General features: G+C 42.1%; 1 protein-coding gene across 1 annotated transcript; it reads left to right on the top strand.

Moving 5' to 3' along the window:
• Positions 1-6: 6 nt before the first annotated feature.
• On the top strand, positions 7-18,065 carry ZNF365 (zinc finger protein 365; the record flags this gene model as incomplete). Its single annotated transcript, XM_029086338.1, has 6 exons — positions 7-266; positions 466-552; positions 11,317-11,497; positions 12,527-12,565; positions 13,534-13,571; positions 17,822-18,065. Coding segments are annotated over 6 exons (849 nt in total), but the record flags the coding sequence as incomplete, so codon positions are not given.
• Between the last annotated feature and the right edge of the window lie 3,521 nt (positions 18,066-21,586).

Genomic DNA, 21,586 nt, shown 5'->3' with positions numbered 1-21,586 from the left:
GCAAATTATGTGTCGGCTGACTCTCCCAGCGAGCAGGTTTCTAAACCCGGCCTCCCGGCCACTGACTCCAAAGCCTCCTTCGAGGCACACGTCAGAGAAAAGTTTAACAGGATGGTAGAGGCCGTGGACAAAACGATCGAGAAGCGAATCGACAAGCTGACCAAAGAGCTGGCCCAGAAGACGGCGGAGCTGCTGGAGGTGCGGGCAGCTTTCGTGCAGCTGTCCCAGAAGAAGCAGGAGGTGCAGCAGCGGGAGCGGGCCCTGACTCCAAAGCCTCCTTCGAGGCACACGTCAGAGAAAAGTTTAACAGGATGGTAGAGGCCGTGGACAAAACGATCGAGAAGCGAATCGACAAGCTGACCAAAGAGCTGGCCCAGAAGACGGCGGAGCTGCTGGAGGTGCGGGCAGCTTTCGTGCAGCTGTCCCAGAAGAAGCAGGAGGTGCAGCAGCGGGAGCGGGCCCTGAGCAGGCGGTGGACGTGGCGGTGGAGATGATCGCAGCCTTGAAGCAGCGTCTCACTGAGTCTGAGGAGGAGCTTCACCGGAAAGAGGAGTAAGTGGAGAGACAGAGCTGATGGCTTTGTGCAGGCTGGCCAGCACCTGTGCGAGTGACGGCCTTTGGGGGAGAAGAGGGGGGATGGTTGGTTGGTTGTTGGCTTTTAAACAGCCTGGTGCTCTCCAGCTTCTGATCACTGTATTTCTGGAGTTGTAGCCCATGTGACCACATCCCCTGAAAGGCAGGGGACAGTTCCCCAAGCAGGTGGCTTTCATGCTTGACTCCCCAGTGACTAACTTTTACACTCTCTAATGCCTGTATTCTGTCCCTGGTTTCATGGGGTAGAAGCTGTTGTCATGGGAGTAGGTCAAGTAGAAGCTGTTGTCAGCATGTAATCTGTTCCACTGACACCTCTAACCCGTTATCTTTTTAAGAAGAGATGGGTGGATAAGTGCTGGAGGAAATATGTAAGAAAACTGAATAGCACCTTCTCCCTGAAGTCATCCCACCATGCTCAGCAGGCTGCCTGAGGTGTGGGATGGTCTCCTGTGCAGCAGCAAAGCTGTACTGGAGACACTGCTGAAAAGGCCATGTCCAGGTAGGTGTTTTAGATGGCTACACAACTGTGAAGCTGGAGGTGCTTATATGGGGACGGGAAGCAGGTGCCAGAGTCATTCTGACTAACCTCGGCCATCTAAAACATATGTTTGTGATGCAGCCATTAAAAATGTAGTGATAGCTGATATATTATTTATACATGAACTACTTAGTTTATTCAGCACTTGCTGAAACCTTTGAGGCTTTTTGGAGCAGCACAACTTATTTCAGACGAATGCAAATAAAGATTCTTGGTAATGGAGTGCCTCTACACCAATTCATCAGCTTACAAAGAGAAGATGAGAAGTGCTAGTTGCCATGACGCTGATCTTGGAAGAAATAAGGAAGGTGGTGTAGGAGTTCAGTGTAGGAAGTTTGGAGGGCTTTCATTGCTCCTTCCTGCAGTCTAAGGACTAGAAGGAAAAGGTGATGATGGCTCCTGTATCAGTAGGAGTCATCTATCTTGAGGCAGTGCTATAGATTTCCCAGAAGAGAGGACAGCAAAGGTGGTGGGATTTGAGCCTCTGGGTTGTATACCTTCCTTGAAGGCATATTCAACAGAACCTCTAATTTTTGAAATGGCAGGTGATCCTCATGGAAAAGAAGATTGAAGGACTCAAGGTGAAGCTAAATATAGTAGTGGAACAGGGACAAAGTATGCTGGAATGTGGCCATGAAGATAACTTACAGTCTGAATCAGTTTTGATATTCCCATCTAGCCAAGCTCCCCTTATGGGCTCTTTCACAGTGTGATGCATCCTACTTGTTCTAGAAAAGTATCTTGGAGGGGGAGGGATTGCTCTGTGGAGGCCCTTCTTCCCTCTACAGACTAGAGGGGACCTCAGATAAGCAGCTGTCTTAGGCTGGATGCTGAACTTCAGATATCTGAAGTTAAGTGATATGAATCTTGCCCCAAACTAAATGCAGAATCTGTTTTTAAAATTCAAAGTTTGAGGTCCACATGACTATCAGGAGAAAGCAGAAACCATTCAGTGGTGCAAAACCAGAGTTCTGCTTTGCTGCAGAAGAAAAGAGCTCATGAAAAAAAAGAGGAAGAGGGGGGAATAGAGTTATCTGGGTGTGATACAGGGAGTACAGCAAAGGACACTGATCTGTGGAAAGAAAAAGGCAGCAAGAGTTGCGATTTTTAACTGTATTAGGAAAAGACTGAGAAAGAGGCTGCTTGCCCCCTTGGCAGACTGCTTGCTAGCAGCAACAGCAGGCTGTGGTTCTGAGGACAGAAAAGACTGAACACAGAATGAGGGGAGAAGTGGGAAAACACTGTCCTTCACCCTAGGACATTGCCAAGCTTGGGAAAGGGACAGGAGCTCAGATGATTGCTGTTATAATTCTAGCCATGTCTAAAGGAGGAGGGGTGAATGCATAAGCAGATGAGGAGGTAGCTCCTAAGTTGGTGTTACAAGGGAGACTGAAGGTTATTCGATTGGTAATAAACCCTAACCAAAAGAGGCAGCTGCACAAGAGACTCCACCTGAGTACCCAGGGTACTGCTTTTACTGCTAGCTTGCTTCAGCTTATAAATAAAGAGGATAAAAAACTTGGAACCAAAAGTATCAATAGAAATGAGTGAATAGTTACACAGTGGTGTGTTCATTTCTAAAGGTAAATGAGTCTAATCCTTCTAGTGGATAGGATGAAAGAATATCAGCCCAGAGTACTGAGGAGGAAAGAGGGGAGTAATAGTATGTTCTAACATGTGCCCATACCTAGCTCCATAGCATTGCCTCTTAGAAGTCACTACGAAGGTACGCTGAGGAGGCTGGGAGGGTAGGCAGGGTGAAGGGTAGGTAAAGTTCACCTAGGAAAAACTGAGTATGTTATTTTTTTTTTTTTCTTGTTCAAATGGTTCCTGCATTTCCAGTCTTGGAGGATAACAAGGGATAGTGCCATAGAAAACTGCACCATATGGCTTCCCAATTAAAAGGTCATTGTTAAATTAGCAAATTAAGAAGGAAGGTAGATTATAAATAATGCTTTGTAAAAGCAGGACTAGTACTTATAGGGGCATCTTTTCAGATCTGAACTTCTAAAAATGTCTGGGACATTTATCTTTGCACCAGTAGGCAGGAGGCACTGGATGGTATGCTCTGGTAGAGGGGGGAAGAAAGGATGTTCATGACTCTGGTAACAACAGTGTTTTTCTTACAGACTGCTGGTAAATTCTGAGACCTTGCTACATATTTATTCCTTTGTGTATTCAAAAACTTATTTGATGTGCTGAAAAGACTTTCTCCTTCAAAAAAGGAGGATCTCAACTTTGGCTTTGATTTCTGGAAGAAGTCCAGATGATTCGAAAGCCAAACAAAACTGCTTAATGGAAATTGCAGAAGCAGGAGTTCTCAGTGCAGATTGTGGAAAGTCAAAAGCAGCCCTGAGGGACTGCTTTGACACTTGCTGACCTTCAGCTGCTTTAACCTTTTTTTTTTTTATAAGCAATCTTGTGAATATGGATAACTTTTCCCAAAACTAGTATTGATATTAAGCCACTGTAGCTGAAAGTTGGGTTTTTTTCCGTCTTTGTAGGAGGAAAAAGAAAACACCTTATTCTCTGAAACACCTCCTTATCTTATTTCTAAGGAAGTAAAGAAAAAGAGTCTTCCTTTGGTCTCTGAATGGTTGTCCCTACTACCAAGGATGATGGAATATGGTGCATGTAAAGACAAAAAAGGGTTTATAATCAATATGCACTTCTAGACCTCAGAAAGACTGAGATATGGCTACTCTAGATCAGTCTGAGGGTAAAAAAACAAAACCAAAAAAAAACCACCACCCAACTAACTCCACAAACTATCTAGAAGAGGAAAAAAAAAAGTAGTCTAAATCTTAGATAAGATCACAAAAACTCTTCTTTGGAGGCTCTTCTAGAGAAGAAGCTGAAAACTTATGGGGATCCCTTCAACTACCTCTTCAAAAATAACAATGTTCTGATAAAGAAGTTAGATGTTTATACTGGGTCCATATTTGAGGATTGTTCCATGTCCACCTACTCTTGTCAGTATCCTATATGAATGGACAGTCACTATCAGTGATCAGATTACTCCACAATACTGAATTCAACAATCCAGTATATTTTCATCTTTATAAAATGTGCTGAGATAAGCCAGGGACCTATTTGGGCTGTTAGGCTAGACCTGCTTCTACATATAAGAATGAAAGAATTAGCCAGCTATGGAAAGTAGAGGAAGAGGTATTTGCAGGTTTAACCATCACTCCTGACCCATCAATTGGCTGGGAGTGGGAGGTGGGAGGATTGGAAAAAGTTGGGATTTAAGAAACTTCCTCTTTAGAAAGGTGTACAAGAGGACAACAGAAAATAACGGTACAATTACACTGTGGGTAGTGGCTTTGATCTTGGATCTGATTGTGAAGTCAAAGAGGGAAGCTAAGGGAGAGAAAAAATGTGCGTTAGCAAGCAGAATTTGTTTAGGAAGCCCCACGAATGCTTAGGTAGGAGAGGTCTAAATTCTTTGTTTAAACATCTGGGTTTCCTGAATAAGGAGATGGAGGGAGCTCTTCTAGGCCTCACATCTTTCCTTTGTGCCCAGCCTACTGAAGGCATACACTGCACTGCTGTGACCCTGGCAGTCCTTAGCAGAGGCTATAGAACTGAAGTCACTTTGACTTGAGGGGATTTCATTTCTACCTCTCTGTTCTGCCTCTGAAAGCCCATGTGTCCTGAGCCTTTGCCTGGACCAAGCACGTGAGATAGATACATAAAAGCTGTCATCTACCAAGGAGCTGCATTGTCAGAAGCTGGTTTCTCTGATGTGTTCTCCAAAGCAGGCCACACGTCTCTAAACTTCATCAACTTCATATAGGGAGTAAATTCTTCTGTGAGTTACATTGTCATTGCTAATCAAAGCAGTATTTTCAAATGTCAGCACTCTGAGGTTTCACTGTTGACCTCTCATTCTGATCAGAGGGAGGAGTGTTGGTTTAGGCCACCAGCAGGCACAGGGCGGCCCATTTGAAGAGTTTATAGGGTCAGTAAGGTTATTTCTGTAGACTTGTCCATTGATTATTTTTGTTTGTTTTAAATAAAGCCTATAGCAGTCCACCAAAGGTAGTGCTAAAGCAAAGATCTCTTTTGCTTAAGCTTTATTTCTTTTTCCCATACAAAAATGGCTGTGTCAATACGTAGGCGGGTGCACGCTGTTACACTAGTGATGCCCTCATGGAGGTGAACTGTGTCGAGGGGTAGGACAGGTGGAGGTACCACATTAACTATACTAATACATAATTGAAATAGCATTACTCTAAGCACTGAAAAGTTTTACAGCAGTCACTCTTGTGTTACTTATTCTCATATTTAGAAGGTTCAAAGGCCAAAGCTTTTTATTTTTTTGTGGGGGAGGAAAAAAAAAAAAAGAAAACTGATGTTCTACAGAAGCAGGCACAGCCACCAAAGACAGGTCCCATTTCACCAGCTTGCTTCAGTTGGGCCCTGGAACATTTTGACAAATTATGGCTACAGAGATCAAGCTTTCAGCAGAGCTGCTGAGCAAAGGAATTATTTAATTAGAAAATTAAATCACTGATGAAGGAGAATGCAACTCAGAGTGAGTACTGTGATCTTAAAGATAACACAGAAGCCAGCCCAAAAGGAGAAAGACTGTTGAATAAGATACCAAGAAAACCATTTAAACTAAAACCAGCTACAAACTGAACTTCTAGAGTACACCAAGAGGCTTGTTTCTGGAAGTTAAGCAAGGAAATGAAACTGTCAGAGTTTGATTTTCAGTAAGTCTGAACAGGATAAGCATTTGAAGTTATGGTCCTCAACTGGAAGCTACCTTCAATGGTGACTTAAACAGTTTCATTTTGTCCCCTAATTATAAGGTAAGAGCATTAATGTAGTACCTTGCCATATCTGTAACAGTAATTTATTTAACCAGTCAAATGCATTTCTTTTGAGACTGTCTGGTCATGCCTCTGCTCTGGCATAGCCTGGAATGTGAGGGCTGTTCTGGAATAGCTGTGGTGGGGAGTGGCTTCACCTGAAATTTGCAATTAATGGAAGTATCTGGGCAAGTAACATCTTTACAATGGGATTAAGAGTTGGCTCTTAAAGGTCACTGCAATGTATGCTTTAAAACAACAGCTTTCCTTAAAATACAAATTTCAGTTGTACAACAAAAGAGTTTTGATTTTGCTCAAAGTAGAATATGAACACAACTACACATTGTTCTTCCACCCTTAGTTTCAGGTGGTCTCGCTCCCTCTTCCCCATTCCTTTCATCTTCCCACTCAAGAGATTACTCCCCCCACAGCTGCATTGGTTCAAGTGTAGTGTGACTATCCCACAGAATGGCTCTGTGAAATAAAGCATTTTAATCTCCACAGTGTCACCCTATTAAGTTCAGAGCTCAGATCTAGAGCACAACCCACTGAATGGGTGCAACTGGTAGGACAGTAACTTTCTGAGGGGAGGAGGTGTGAACCTCTTAAATCGAATGTGCTGATAGTGGTGTAGGAATGTGAAACCACAACCTAGTGAATAACAGATAGCAGCCTTCAGGCAGTAACACCAACCAGATGACAGATGAGGTCAGCAGCATTAATACTTAATGGATGCACATATTTTAAATATTTCCACAAGTAAATCACTTGTGAAATTTTCACAAGGAAATCTCTTTATTACTTACTATAGCAGGAACTTCCCTCTCCTCAGATAAAATAATACAAGGGTTTGGTTTTCTATTTATTTTAGGCAGAGTTATTCAAAGTGCAGTTCTCAAAGGGATTTTTATACTTGCATGCAGAATCTTCATAGAGCCTCATGCTTGTCTCCACCTACAGAGCAATTGCAGGTGTCAAAGTTGCTGTAAATAGTCCTGGGACCAGTATTATGCATCTGTAGGAGGGTTTGGTCACAATGTGAGAAATCATTAGCCCTTCTTGTCAGTTGTTAAGGAGCTGGAGCTGTCCCAGCCTCTGCATCTGCTCTGTGTATCACATGCTTAAGTGCTGAAAGCCGTACAAATACTCAGGGTATCTGCAGGGTCCACATGCCAACTACTGCTCCAGTAAACAAGAACTGCAGCTCACTAGTCCTGCAACGAGCACTGCATAATCTAGTGGTAAAGGCAGAAGAATAAATGTCACCTAGTCAGTCTGTGATTTATAACTTTATTTACCACATCTCATGCTGTTTCATGACAACAGACTCCATAAAGAAGGTTTCAGGAAAAGTTTCAAGGCAGGTTCTGTGGATTTTCCCTGAGGGCAGCTAGGCTGCAGTTGGAATGTGAAACACCAAACTAGTTAAGTCTGGTTAACTATAACAGGTTAACTCCCTGGAAGAGTCAGAGTAAAATAAAAGCTTTGGCAGCAAGTCTTTCTTGCCAACAGTGAGTCTTTCCCTCTGCGCTTGTTTTTTCAGCTGAGCACCTCTGAGTTGCCTGCTGCACTGCAATAAATTTTCCCCGGATTCCTCTGGCTCTGGGAAGAGCTCTTCTCTGGCAGTACAGTCATCTCCTGCTCCTCTTGGACACCTCCCAGGTTACATCCCCTTCGTCTTTCCCTCTCGCTTGCCTCACCTTGTTGCCACAAGCTGCTGGCAGTTCAGTGTGCCCTCTGCTCTCTGGGCAGCAGCAGCCATCCCTACTTCTGAAAGGTTTTGTCTGACAAGAGCACCCAAGACAAAGCAAATAACCCTCCTTTCTTCCTGCTGCCCAGTCACAGCCCTTTAACAAAAGGTTTTGCTATACAATATACCTTAATATTAGTATAGTAAACTATGAGCAAACAGATGAGATCACTGCTATCCATTACAGAAATTTACAGATATCTGAGGTGCACTGAGCACCTTCTCCTCCACTCAGAAAATTCAGTGGCAGGGCGTAGAGCTTACGGTGCTACAGTGAGTGCAGCTGAGCAAAAAGGGACAGGAGGCTGCGGGCTGGTGGGCAGAGAGCAAAGGGAGGAGCAGAGCAGAACGGGAAAGAGGTGATGCTGAGAACAGAGGAATTCAAGGGAAGTTAATAACTTTACATAACCTTTTCTTAATATAGTGCAGCAGTGCTCCAGATGTAGAATAGTCTGTGCAGGGTAGCAGAAACCTCTCATTAGAAAGGGCAACGCTTCAGGTCTGAGACGGGCTTTGACAAATGATTGCTGTTTCAGGTGAGCACTGCTGACAAGACACAGAGCCCAGCGGGCCCATGCTGCTGTGCTCTAGTTTATGCCTCTAACAAGTGTGCCCCAAAATACCCACGGGCTCAGCTTCTCCCTGACTTCATGAGGAGCAGCATCTGACCTCTGTGGACATCCATCTTTCCACAAGCATAAGAGCAGAGAGTAAAATATATCAATCGTATCACATAATCCCCCCCAAAATTGGCAGAGGCCTGTAAACTGGAAGTTTTAGAAGCAAAGTTTAAGCTTTTAAGTTTATAAGCAAAAAGTCATCACAGCTATCTAGAAATAGAATTGAAAGTCATCAGTATGGCTATGAAAAAGTCTGGGCAAACTGCAAGAGAGAAGAAAGGCAAGTAAACAGATAAACAGTGGCTGCAGAAAGCTACACAGAGTTCTTTGAACTATTTCCCTATTATTCATGGTAGGAGGAAGAGTAAAAATTCTTCAGGGAACTCCCTTCAGGTAACCAAGGCATAGCTGTGACACAGAGTGAGCTCTCTGAGGAAGAGGTGTTGGAGCAAGTAGAGACACTTATTAGCAGTCACTCCTTGAGGCTTGATGATGTTCTTCGGAGTGATGAGAATGAAGTGGAAACAAAGGAAGTAGCTGAGCAGAAGTGCTGTTTATTGGGACAAGGCCTGTGACCAAGACTAGCGAGTGGGTATATTCTGGCTCTTGTCTTTGTAAAGGGACCGTACAGAGTGTTTGTACCATTTAACCCAAAGGACAATTTTTAGATAAAAGTTACTAAAGGCAGGTTCATAGGCTGTATAGAGGCAGCTAAACAAGCAGAGAAAAATGATGGAAATGCTACTACTGCTGCTAATAACAGTTCCTAGAAATAATGGCACGTAGGATGCCAAGTTATGTTGAGAAGCCTAGAAAGGAAGGAAACTACTAGGGAATTTATTGACACTTATGTGTCTGTTCTTCTCCTGGTAGTTGTCTAAGTCTTCCAGAAAAAGCACTGCTTCCCCCTGTACCCTTTACGGCAAACCTCACTAATGAGATATTTGTAGGAAAGGAGAATTTGTGGGTGATCTATTCATGCCATGGAGCAGGTGATTAATGAATGCTTTTTAATTACCTTTCATGAGGCAATTACAAATGTTAGCATTCTTGAAACTATCACCCTTATAAAAATAAATGCAAGGTACTCAATGCTTGTGGCCTCTCACTGCAGCAAAATGCTCAAGCTGACTGTGGCCTTGGGAGGGACGTCCTCTCGATGTCCCAGGCTGGTGGCTCCCTGCCCTGCTCAGCCTTACTGCTGGAGGGCCAGAAGCCTGGCAGGCTGTGTGCAGTTCTCCTTTCTTCCCCAGAGCAGAGATTTGGAGCCAACCTGATGAGTTTCTGCCCTTTTGAGCTTCCTGTCCACTGTAAAAGAGGAGCCTGCCAGGGTGCCAAGGGCTTTGGGTTGCTCCTATGCCAACACAGAGCGGTGTCATGAAATCAAAGAAGTTAAAATGCTGTAAATGCAGTGAGAATAAAGCCCTAAAACTGTCACTAATGTGTTCAGATTGGCTTCCTCCTAAGCATTCCTCAGTGGCTTTTTATTACCAGGTTACTCTGGGCAAGCTAATAACCACAGAAACCGTACAGAGCCTTGAAATGGAATGGATTACCTGAGCATAACAAAGTACCTCTCTGTTTCTTAAGCCAGATTTTGTGGGTGAGTTAATATAAACTAATATTCATCAATGTTATTTATCCAAACAAGATGTGCTTCTTTTTACCTCATTCCTACCATTAGATCAGCCATGCAAACAGCCTCTTACTGCACTCTGCTGCAGTTTATAGCAGCCAGACACAGCCTGAATCCTAGATTGTGAATTTCCATAGCTGACCACTTGTGCCTAGCTCTTTTTGGCGCAGACGAGCTCACTGTTAAAGCACCTATATTGAGTTAAACCAATTATCTACAGCTATACTGAGTTAAAACAATGAAATGCAGAGAAACTTTATATTTGTTGCAAACAAGCTAAGCTTTGAGAGGTTATTTCTGCTACAAACTGTTACCTGGTTTCTGCTTACAAACCTTTTTCCTCAAGCCATGTATTTCTACCAAGCCATCATGCCCTTTCTCATTTGGCAAGCATTGGTTTCCCCTACTCCCACCCTCTCAGTTTTGTACAGAGCAAAAAATAATTCATTGGCAGGGCAAGAACTGTTTATCCAGGCATTTATTAACTGGGGAAGCCTTTCATGCTCAGATTTGCCATTTTTTGTAATACCTGGCTCGCCCTATAACCAAACTTCTCCCACCCAGAAACTCCTGATACCCTGAGTCCAAATGGTGGCCTGACTACTGATAGTAAACTGATAGTATGCAGAGCACTTCAAAATGCGCTCTATCTCAGTACAGAGCTGGGACCTCTCACAGTCCTTCGCAGTGGTGCTGTCTGTTTCTTCCCATTGTGTTACTAGACAAGAAACGTTTCTAAACTCCTGACCTAAAACTTGCTCTTCCCACGCACATACTCCTTGGTCTATAATCTGTAGATTATCTCTTAATCTCCCATGCTCCCACTAGCTCCAGATTGTAACACTGCACTTTGACATACTTGCAGGATTGCAGCCAAAATGAAGTTTTATGGCCACTTTTAAATTAGGAACCACCCCAGCAGCAACATTAAACTATCACTGTCAGATTATGATGAACTGGGAAGATTAATTTGGGGGTTTATCCACTTCTCTTGTTTCAGGGTTGATACTCACATGAGTAAGTTAAAAAAGAGCTCTCTCCAGATACCTCAAGAGGTGATGCTTAATGACATTCTGCCCTGTGAACCACTAAGGACTGTTCCCAGGAGACCTAATAATGTGACAAAAAACCCACATCCACTGACCATAAACTTAAATTCAGCATTCAGTGTTCCAGCTCTTCACTTAGTGTCCAGAAAAAGGCTGAAATCTCTGAATAGAGGTGAAGGACAGTAAATAGCCACCAACAGGCTATCACCATGAAAAACAGGAGAAACATCAGTAATTTTCTGACAGAGTTGAGACAAGGCCCTTCCCAGTATTAAAATGTGGCCTCTTTGCAATGTTTTCATCTTGCAGAGAAGTTGTTACTTTCAACCACTTCCTGGAAGAAGCAGCAGAAAAAGAAGTGAGGGGAAAAGCCAGGCTCCAGCACTTCATTGAGAACCTGCTGCAGCGCGTGGATCTGGCAGAAAGGCAGCTAGAATATTACCAAAATCAGCAGATGGTGTGCAACCACACCGATGTCAGCGAGCACCTGGTAAGACAGCAAAGTCCTTCTCTTCATTGTCATGCACCACCAGAGGGGAAGTACTGGAATTTGAATACGGGTTGGCTCAGCAGGACAGTCTAATTGCTACTCCAGACAGATTTGGATTTGTAAAATGTTTCTTCAGGCTTCTTTTATTTCCGTTTTAAACTGCCACTTCACATGAGGGAAGGAGCAGAGAGCGTAAAGGCACAGTAGCCAAAGATGGGAAAGGGAGAGCAGAGAATAATGAAATATTGGCCAGATATTTAACTTTTCCCCCCCCTAGCTTTGGCTATTGCTACTGTTACCTTTGCAAGAAACACTTTCCTTTATGTCACTCAGTGACTTGGCAGTTTTTTGGAGATCTCTAAAGATTTTCAGGAAAGATGTGGATCCCTACAGAGGACATGTCAGCCCGCTGGCAAGACGGTTTGCTTTCTGTAGTTACCTATCAGGGGACTCTTAGAAATGGTGAAGTGATTCCCACAGGCCTGTGCCCCACAGATCAGAAACCAAAGTTGTGTGAACATTGTTTTTTAAAATACATAATTTCTTTAAAACCTCTCATTATTAATACTTAAACTCAGTATTTTCCTTACAATGCACTACATTTATATGGCAAGTTTTATCCACATGACTTCCAAAGAACATTTCAGTTTAAGTGAATACCCCATGTTGCCTACATGAGTGCTCATTCTGGGAGGTGGGAGGAAAGGCATTTGATCACGTGCAGCGCTGAACAGGTATGCAATGGTGGAAAGCAGAGTGGTTCCCATAGCCACTTGGAAGACAAAGAACTTTAGGCAAGAGCTGAATAAATGTAGATGTGTACAATAAATGTAGATCTAGCTCAGGTCATCTCAAACAGTGTCTGTGAGAACACTGATAGGGACTGTAAATATGGGCCTCAGTATTAAATAATTTCCCTTGCTCTTAATGTGTTTACTGGGATCTCTGCCTCAGCAGTGTCCTTTGGGGAAGGCACTAATTTTTGAGGCAGCTGCCCTGCTTTCTGAGTGACTTCAGCATTCCTCTAAGGTCATCCATCCAAATATTGACCAGCCTGACCTTCAGGAGGTAATTACAGAAAAGCACACCGTGAGGTGGCTCCAGACTCCATCCAAGACAGATGACAAGCAAAGTTAGGCTGGGCAAAAATCCATCTGCAAAGCGTGGACAATACCAGGGACAGAGGGAACATTTACAAGAACATAATCATTTTCAGATGCCAGATCTGACTTGCTTGGTTCAGTGGCTTCATTAAATGATATTCAAAGGCTCAGTCTAGTAGCACTGATGGGAGATCAGTACAAAGACCCGATTTTGGTACCCAGACCAATTTAGGCTGACCTGGCATTAAACACATCCTCTCCTGACCCTCACTAAAAGAGGGACTAGACAAAGTGTTTCCACACTGTGAATGAAACTGTTGTAAAAAATGAAGTCATTCAGAGTCGTGCTGGCACTGAGGCCATGCTGTCCCTAGCTGGTCTCAGGAGTTGGGGTGGGAAGGGAGAGAAACGGTTGCATTCTCACCCTCCACCCCTCAGTGCTGCTGTAGGCAGAGCCAAGGGCTCATAGCTGGAGTTTTCTAGACGCTTGTGTAAAGGAAATGTATCACTGCAAAATTAAAGGCTCTGAAAGAAGGTTAATTTAATACAGCTTATTCAGGCACTGCCCCTTATTAATTATCTTTAACACAATAATTACTTCTCGTTATGTCCATACTCTTTAATGTGAAAGATCTCTGTTCAGCCCACACTTCTTTAGCAATTTACTTTGATCACAGTTATGATAAAAATAATGGGTAAAAATCCAAACACTAACAACTCATGTTACAAATTTTAAAAACAGATGTAATATGTTGGAGGAGTAATAATATGTAAAAGGTTTTGGTTTTTTTCAGTTTCATGAATATTCTTCTAGCTTTAACAGCAGGTGAGAATGGAAATATGATTTTGGAGACTGCATATATTTTATCCCTGTACTTTCCTTGATAATATAATAGTAATATTAATAACCTGTTTCTTTTTTTTTTTTTGCAGTTTACAGACATTTCATTAAATAAGAAACCCAGATGCCTGTATGTATATCTTTTTTTTTCTCTTACTTAAACATACTAACTTGACACGCTTACATTTCTGCTTGTGCATTTCACCTTATTCAGAAGCCTGAATCAGGTTGGGTTTGGATCAGGTTCTATATCTGAGTATGATTTATATTTATGTCATGTAATAGAGGAAACAGATTTCTGCTAAATCAAAGCTACAATCAGATATTCTCTAAAGGAAAAAAAAAAAGAGTAATTTCTGTTAAATGAATGTCTCCTTCCTGCGGACTACAATAGCCTATTGCAAAGCTACAGTAGCTGAATCTCTTCAGCAGACACAGGCCAAGTTTCAGCTGAAAGTATCTTTAGCATTCTGTAGGTAGGAGAGAGACAGTTGTCATTTCCTAACTGACAGTAACACTGTTGACTTAAAAATCACGTGTAAGCAAATGAGTGCCCTGACAAAGCATGGGCACTAGCAGCATCTTGGGTTACCCAAGCAGCTGTCCTGGGAGCAGCAGAACTAATTGGGGCTGGTTTCCCATGTCTTTGTGACTCGGTCATGAGTCCCAGCAGCTGGTCTGGAGCATCATGCGTGCTGCTTGGCCAAGCAACGGTCAGGCAGCGTGTCCTTCCTCAGGGCAACCTTTCTTAGTGGGGGCACACGTTAGGGTTTTTTGCCCATTGCCCTGAAACCTGTTGCGTCACCACAGATGCCAGATTTGTTTGTGTTTGACCAACAGGTTCAAGAATTACTAGAAGATTGAGACATACATGAACAGATGGATGGGGTGGAAAATAAACTAAAAATACAACATAATAGCCTACTGGGATGGGGGGGGTGCTTTTTGCTCTTTGGGTTGTTTTTGTTTTTCATATATCTTAGTCCTAGCAGGCAACTGGCCAAGTACCCTTTTGCTGACAAACAGTGTTTGCATTAATAATTAACAGTATTAGCCTTGGGTTTTCTTTTTATTTTTATAATTTTTCTAGGGTTTTTTTTCCCCTACTAATTTGAGATTCTGGAAAAACTTGATTGTCCAAAGTAGACTTTGAGTTGACTATGTATACACTTTTCAGGCTTCCATATATCTTAATATGATTGGAATAAACGAAAATAGAATGAAAATATAACAAGTAAATTCAGTGACTCAGTGAGATGAGTCTCTCTGCTGACAAGTCTTTGGTCTAAATACAATGCAGTTTGGTAAAATCCATTAATTGCTGACAAATAGTGGTAGTTCAAAGGCATATATGAATTGTTTAGAGGTTTCTGTTTAACTACTGATACTCTTCTCCTTTGAAAAGACACTATCAAAACTAGAATTTAGTAGTAGCCTGTATTTGGAGTTACCAGATTAAAAATATCCCAACTTGTCCCACAAAGCAGAAAGGATAGAGGAGAGGACACTCAGCGAGGTAGGGAAGTCTATTTTGTTCTGCCTGTTCTGTGGATGAGCCCAGCATTTGCATTCACACCAGCTGTTTTTATGAGCTTTAACTCAGCTAAGTACATAAAATGAGATTTTAATGATATGTGCTCGCTAAAATAAATGGGTAGTGTTACTACCCGTCTAGAAAATTCAGTGTAATCTCAGAGGATTTGGGGCTTCCAGTGGCTAACACTATTTGGGATCAATGGCTGAACTTGAAATCCTTCCTGCTCCAAAAGCATCTACCTTGCTTACCAGTTCCTTTTCTCCAGTTTCTCCTGCCTATTTTCAGGAAATGCCCCACTGAGGGCATGGCAGACCTTTGCTGATGCTCACTAGCCATTTCTCAAAGGCACTGGGGCTTGCCTGCACATCTGTGCCTACATCGGCTTTAAATGCCAGCTTCCATTGTGCAGAAGCTAAGATTCGGTCTCTCAAAATCATGAGACCTGTCTTTAAAAATATCTGATGTTTGTGAAATGCAGCAAGAGTAAGTTTGTTCTTAAGTGCCTGTGGTAGTGGGGTGCATTTAGTCACATTGTTTCCATCTTTCTCCATAATGAGCCAGATCAGGAACATGTTCAAGTGGAAGTCCAGACTCTCACAGTCACTTCTGTCAAGGAGTTGCTGCTTTCAATGAAAAAACATTGCTTGCACCTAGAGCCAGCAGCATTGCATTTCATGTGCAGTGACCTGCCTCTTCATTTGTCTTGCATACCTTCTTACTCTGGCTGTAAATTAGGGACAGACATCCACCTTCTCTACCATAAGCTCATTTAATTTAAATACAGTTTAGCTCTTTTAAGCAATCCCCTCTGAAAATATGAACCTTCATTTCTTCTGGTTTTAACAGCATCATTCAGTGCAGCAGACGAGTGACTAACGTCAGCTGCAATCACACCAGCATGTGCTTTGCGAATAAATGGTGTAACTTTTTCACCATAACAACATCTGAGAAAAAACAGAGCACTCCATCATTTAACAACAACTAAGTAATGGACTGTAACAAACAGTGCCCAAGAAGTGATCATAAACTGGAGTGGCCAACATTTGTGCATTTACACGAGTAATTTCTAACCCCTAGCAAGTGGTCAGAGCCCAGGCCTGCACGGCGCAGAACCTGTAAGCTCCAGCTTGGACCTGCACAGCATTTCCCCTCCAAAACTTCCTCATAGTGAAGTCTGGTTGGCAAAGCTGCCAACCAGGTGAAACTGTTCTGTAGGTAAGGCTTGGTTCTGGTGCTGTCAACTGGTCCTCGCTGCCTCCCACCATCAAATACAGAAGGCTTCCCGATGCCCTTCTCGTCTTTTAAAGCGGATAGTACACACTTGAACAACCACAGCTCTTTCCAAAACTGGCTTTGTCAAGTGTGCAAAATTGTTTAACTCCCAGGGGAAGTAATACTACAGATATGTTATTTCCAGAAATAACAAGCTATTGAAAATAGCCCTGCAGGTACCCTGAAGAGGTCAACTTGTAGAATTGTAGAATCATAGAATGGTTTGGGTTGGAAGGGACCTTAAAGATCATCCAGTTCCAACCCCCCTGCCATCAGCAGGGACACCCCCCACTAGACCAGGTTGCTCAAAGCCTCATCCAGCCTGACCTTGAACACTTCCAGGGAGGGGGCATCCACAACTTCCTTGGGCAACCTGTGCCAGTGTCTCACCACCCTCACAGCAAAGAATTTCTTCCTCATATCTAATCTAAACCTACCCTCTTTCAGCTTAAAGCCATTATTCTTTGTTCTGTCACTACCTGCCTTTGTAAAAAGTTCCTCCCCAGCCTTCCTGTAGGCCCCTTCAGGTACTGGAAGGCCGCTATAAGGTCTCCCCAGAGCCTTCTCTTCTCCAGGCTGAACAGCCCCAACTCTCTCAGCCTGTCCTCGCAGGAGAGGTGCTGTACATCATCACATCTGTTCTTTGCTTCAGTCACAGTAGCTAGGTAGACATGAGCTGGCACCTTACATTCATAGTCCTGCTGTTAGACTATGTGCATCTGCTGTAAAACATTTCAAGATTATGTTAAAAGGGATTATAATGGTCTTACTTAGCTAAACTGTGGAACTGCAGTAAAATTTCAGAGCAGAGGGCATGGTTCAGCTTTTGCAGCATCAGGCCCAGTGCTGTCACTCTACCTGAGCGTACTGATTTCAGCAAATCCTGCTGGGCCTTAACCATTGCAGAGAGAACAAATAATTCAGCTTACCTTGGCTTTTAAGCCTTCGTACCCTTCTTCCCACCAATTTCTGTATTCCCCTTTCCTCTTCTCTCATTTCAAATCAAAGCCTAAGAGCAAAGCTAAAGTTTCCCTAGATGGGTGGCCAGCACAAAGGCAGAGCGTGGAATTTCTGGAGCTATTGGCCATTAGCAGCAGCCACAGTCCAGGGCAGTACTGAGATTGCACCACGAAGTTCCTCCAGTTCCTGCACCCACTTTAGACTGTTATTGGTGCTCTGTGGTCTTCCAAAGATCACGCGATGTTCGTTCTTTAAAGAAGGTTGCCATGAACATAAGCACCTTTAAAATCCCTGTAGATCACCTAGTTATGAGGATATAGATCTCAGGAAGGTCTCAGCACCCCAAAATCAGCAGAATGCTATCTGAATAAAAGTGTAGGTGAACATGCATAAAGAGTCCACCAGTAACACGTAGCAGTTCTTATAGTGAGGGGTGTTTTTGAGTATTGAGGAATGTAATTTATCTTGCAACGCTGGCTTTAACTTTCAGCCTGGTTCTGTAAAACAAGGCTATTTCTGTCTTCAAAAATATATGTGTTTGGTCATTTTGGGGACCTTTCACTTTGCAAGATTGAATAATAGTTATTAATAATCACTATTAATGATTTCAGGAGCCGAGGAAGTCACACTTCATATAACATCCCTGACACAAAGCCTCATTCCTTTCAAAAAGGAAGAATCTTGATGAGAAAAGCAAAGGATGAAAAAACCAGCTTGCAGCCAGTGAAATGCTTCTATGAACCTGTTGAATGTTCAAGAGAAATATGGAGAGCACAAAAGAAAGGTGAACCAGTCTACTCTGCCAGGAAAGGGAGCGCAAAATCCAAGATGGGTAAAAAGGCCAAAGCGCTCTAGGAATGGTTAGCAATAGATGGTAATGCAGGAGCTTGGCTTCAACAGAACAAATACTGAATGAAGTTAATCATCCTACTTTTTCCTGTCCATCTCTCCATGCCAAAACATATCAGATGTAATATAGAGAAATATATAAAGTATGGAAGATTTATATTATTTAGTAATGCCAGTCCCTCTTTGGGTGCTATAAGAGAAGTGACATTTTATTCAGTTTACATGGAGGTTTTTCCTTTTTATTTATTTATTTATAAAGCTTGTTTTAAATGATTGCATTTATCTTGCTGGGCAGTACCATGGCTATATGTTTAATTATTTTAGTGGAAGCATGTGGCCTGGTAATTTATTTTCCATCTGTGCTGTTGCTGAATTTCAGAAGAATCCACTTGATCAGCACCTAAATCTTTCAGCTTAGGTAGGTATAAGATCAGTGATCAGCTTTGCAGACATACTTAGATGCAGAAGGTCAGCTTGAGTTGCTTGAAGGCTGTTTACAGCAGTAGATTGCAACCCTGGATTGTCTGCCGTATGATATTCCACATTTCCACATTTTATTACATAACATTGAACAGTTCAATCCTGCCAGGAGCCACATCGTCTGTTGGTACAAATTTGGGCTGCTCCGGTATCTCAAGCACAGCTTTCAGATTCCAGAAGCTTTATGGTTTTGCTGTACGTACCGGCCTCCGGTGTCACTCAGCGAGGAGACCAGAAGCTGGTACTGTAGCCCTGACAAGCACAGCCCACGTTGAGCCAGAGGAGAAATTTCAGTACAAGGTGCCAGCAGCAGGTTGTCACCGGCTGTTGAGCAGCAAGCAAAAGGCTAAAGCAGCGTGTTCCACTGCGTGGCACCACCGTCAATGCCTGTGCTTCGGTTTAGGCATGAGAGGCCTAAAACTGCTATGATCATAACCAAAACTCTTCACGGTTTTATCTCTGAAAAATCTTCACAGGGCTGTGAGATCCCTGAATTTCAACTAAAAACCCAAGAGCAAGGAAGTTAGAGACAATCTCTGGATGGGAATGCACGTGTTTACATTGGTTTGTGCCAATTAAAAGGATCCTTATTTTTCAGTATTTATCAAGATGATTTTTTGTGTGTACAGTTTTTTGGAAACATGAATCTTCATCCCATGTTTACAGATAAGAACATCCTGTCGATGTTACTGATGAGATTTGTTTTCTCAAGAAAAAGAAAGGATAGGTGAGACAAGTCTGTGTAATTTATTTTTTAAATGCTCATAACAGATGTAAATTGTTTTGTGGAAGGTGATTTTTACAGTATGTGTACAAAGATTTGTGAAAAATGTTTTTCATTTTTTATAACTATGACTGTAAGCAGAACTGAGTATTAACAGACAGTGTATCACTATGATTACTGCTGCAATAAGCACCTGAGTTGCAATATTTTTAAAGCAGAAGATGACTGATAGGTTAGCTAGGATCTGGTAACTATAGATGTCATACATTTGTCAGTGTACAGAGCTCCCAGAAAGTAGCAGAGTGAAGAAAGAGAGTATTATTCCTCACTTTTATTTTAAATAGTGTATATGGAACAATCAGATATATGTTTAAAGTTTCTCAACACTGTTTCAGTAGAAAGTCACAGTGTAAAACCAATTCAGGTATTTAGATTGTAATGACATTTTAATATTTATTTAACCACATCACAAGGCCAAGGCCACACTTGGCCTTATGCTAGACATTGTGTGTGATAAAAAGGAGTTGTTAATTGTCTTGCATGGGTTTGGGTCAGATCATATGTTACAACAACTTTCTTAGGCAAGCCACAAAACAGAAACATCCTTTAGGTTTGTTTTTTTTTTAGTGTCCTTTTACAAACCTGAAAAAATGACCCTTCTTGAAGATAATAAAGGTGAACTTTAAAAAGATAATAAGGTAAAATATATTAATCTATTCCTTTATCCACTTGACACCAAAAGAATATTTTTATTTTTAAATGCCTATCTACCTGGCAGTCACCAAAGTTAAGTGCAACTACTAGTTCACAAATGAGATGCCTATTTTATTATTTATCACACCAAAATCTTGACTATAAGTTGGAGGAGGAAGAGAAAAAGAGAGTAAAAAGTTGCATGTTCTTAAACTTTTCAAATCCTACTTTACAGTTATTTGCTGAACCAATGCCAGGTTAGTGAATTAGAAAGAAATCGGATTGTACTGAAACCCCAGATAAAAGTTTTTAGAATATAAACATTATAATAATAAAGATATATTTCTCAGTTACTGTGTCATTTAACTCTGTGAAAATAAAATGTTTCTTACAAAAGCCTACCTAACAACAGAGAAAGAGACAAGAGACAGCAGCCCCGCTTGGACTTCTCTTTATTCCTCAGATAAAACAACACATCAGTGAAGTTGGGCTGTGATCTCTCAAAGCATTACAAATTAACCTGCAAGACATTTACAGCATCTTCCCCACATAGCTTGCACGTCACCTGTCCCTCTCGTACTGTAATGATACTTGAAAATTCCTCCTGAGATAATCCACGCGGTCAGATAACCTGCCCAAAGCAGAGGAGAGGGGAGTGGAGGGAAGGGTCAGGCAAAGGAAATCAAGGGCAGAGGGGCTCCTGGGGAATGTAGGTGGTGAAGTCGCCCTCACATTGCCAGTTGCTGAGTCACAATTCCATCAGGTATCTCCCTGGTTATACTTGGAAAGAGGTTTTCCTATGGGGGAGCCACATTCTTGTTGAGATGATAACCCATGGGAGAGGTGCTGTAGAAGATGACTGGACAAGGAGATGAGGTCCCTCTGACACCTAAGAGCCTCAATAATGTTCATCAGGAAAAAAGGCTCCTTCCCAGTCATGTTTACACAATTTACTAGCTCATTTTTAAAGTTAGCCTTTGGTCATGAGCAGAATTTGACTGCTGCAAGTTTGTATCACATCTGCACTTCATGTCCCATTAATATAGGTGGAATGCTTGAGATTCCAGCCCCAGGCTGACTGTAACTGCTGTTAGCTTGAGGGGACTTTGGGAGGAGATAACACTGGAATTGGAAAATGTAAATTTAATAATATTTTTTAAATCTGAAATGTGAAATTGTTCTGACAAAGTTGACTACTCATCAGTGAGTTTGAAGCACAGTTACCACATTTTGCCCTTCAAGATGCTTTGAGGACATCTAGGTGGGTTGTATGCTTGCATCAAAGTGAAATTCAGTAGGACCTGGATGTCTTGTTCTCATATACATTTTTAAAATTATGTCTTGCCTGTAACTAACATCTCAGAGCAGTATGTGTACTGGCTGGGTTTTCTGCTTAAAAAACATCTCAGAGCAGTATGTTTACAGGTGAGCTTTCTGCTTAAAACAAAATGTTCTGACTGACATGTAACGTTATAGGTCAGGAAAACGAGACTAATTGAAATGGAGACCTTTAATTAGAGCTGTACATAGAAAAAACACAATCATTTTGAGATGCTCCTGCTGGTTGAAGAGAGAGTGTTTTTAAAGCACTTGATGGCATCTGGCTCCTCTGCCTCAGTGGTAAAAACAG

The sequence above is a fragment of the Antrostomus carolinensis genome, unplaced genomic scaffold (assembly GCF_000700745.2).
Source record: "Antrostomus carolinensis isolate BGI_N321 unplaced genomic scaffold, ASM70074v2 scaffold8488, whole genome shotgun sequence".
Taxonomy (NCBI): Eukaryota; Metazoa; Chordata; class Aves; order Caprimulgiformes; family Caprimulgidae; genus Antrostomus; species Antrostomus carolinensis.
The sequence above is the reverse complement of the archived record's forward strand: the minus strand, read 5'-3'. Positions and strand labels throughout refer to the sequence as shown.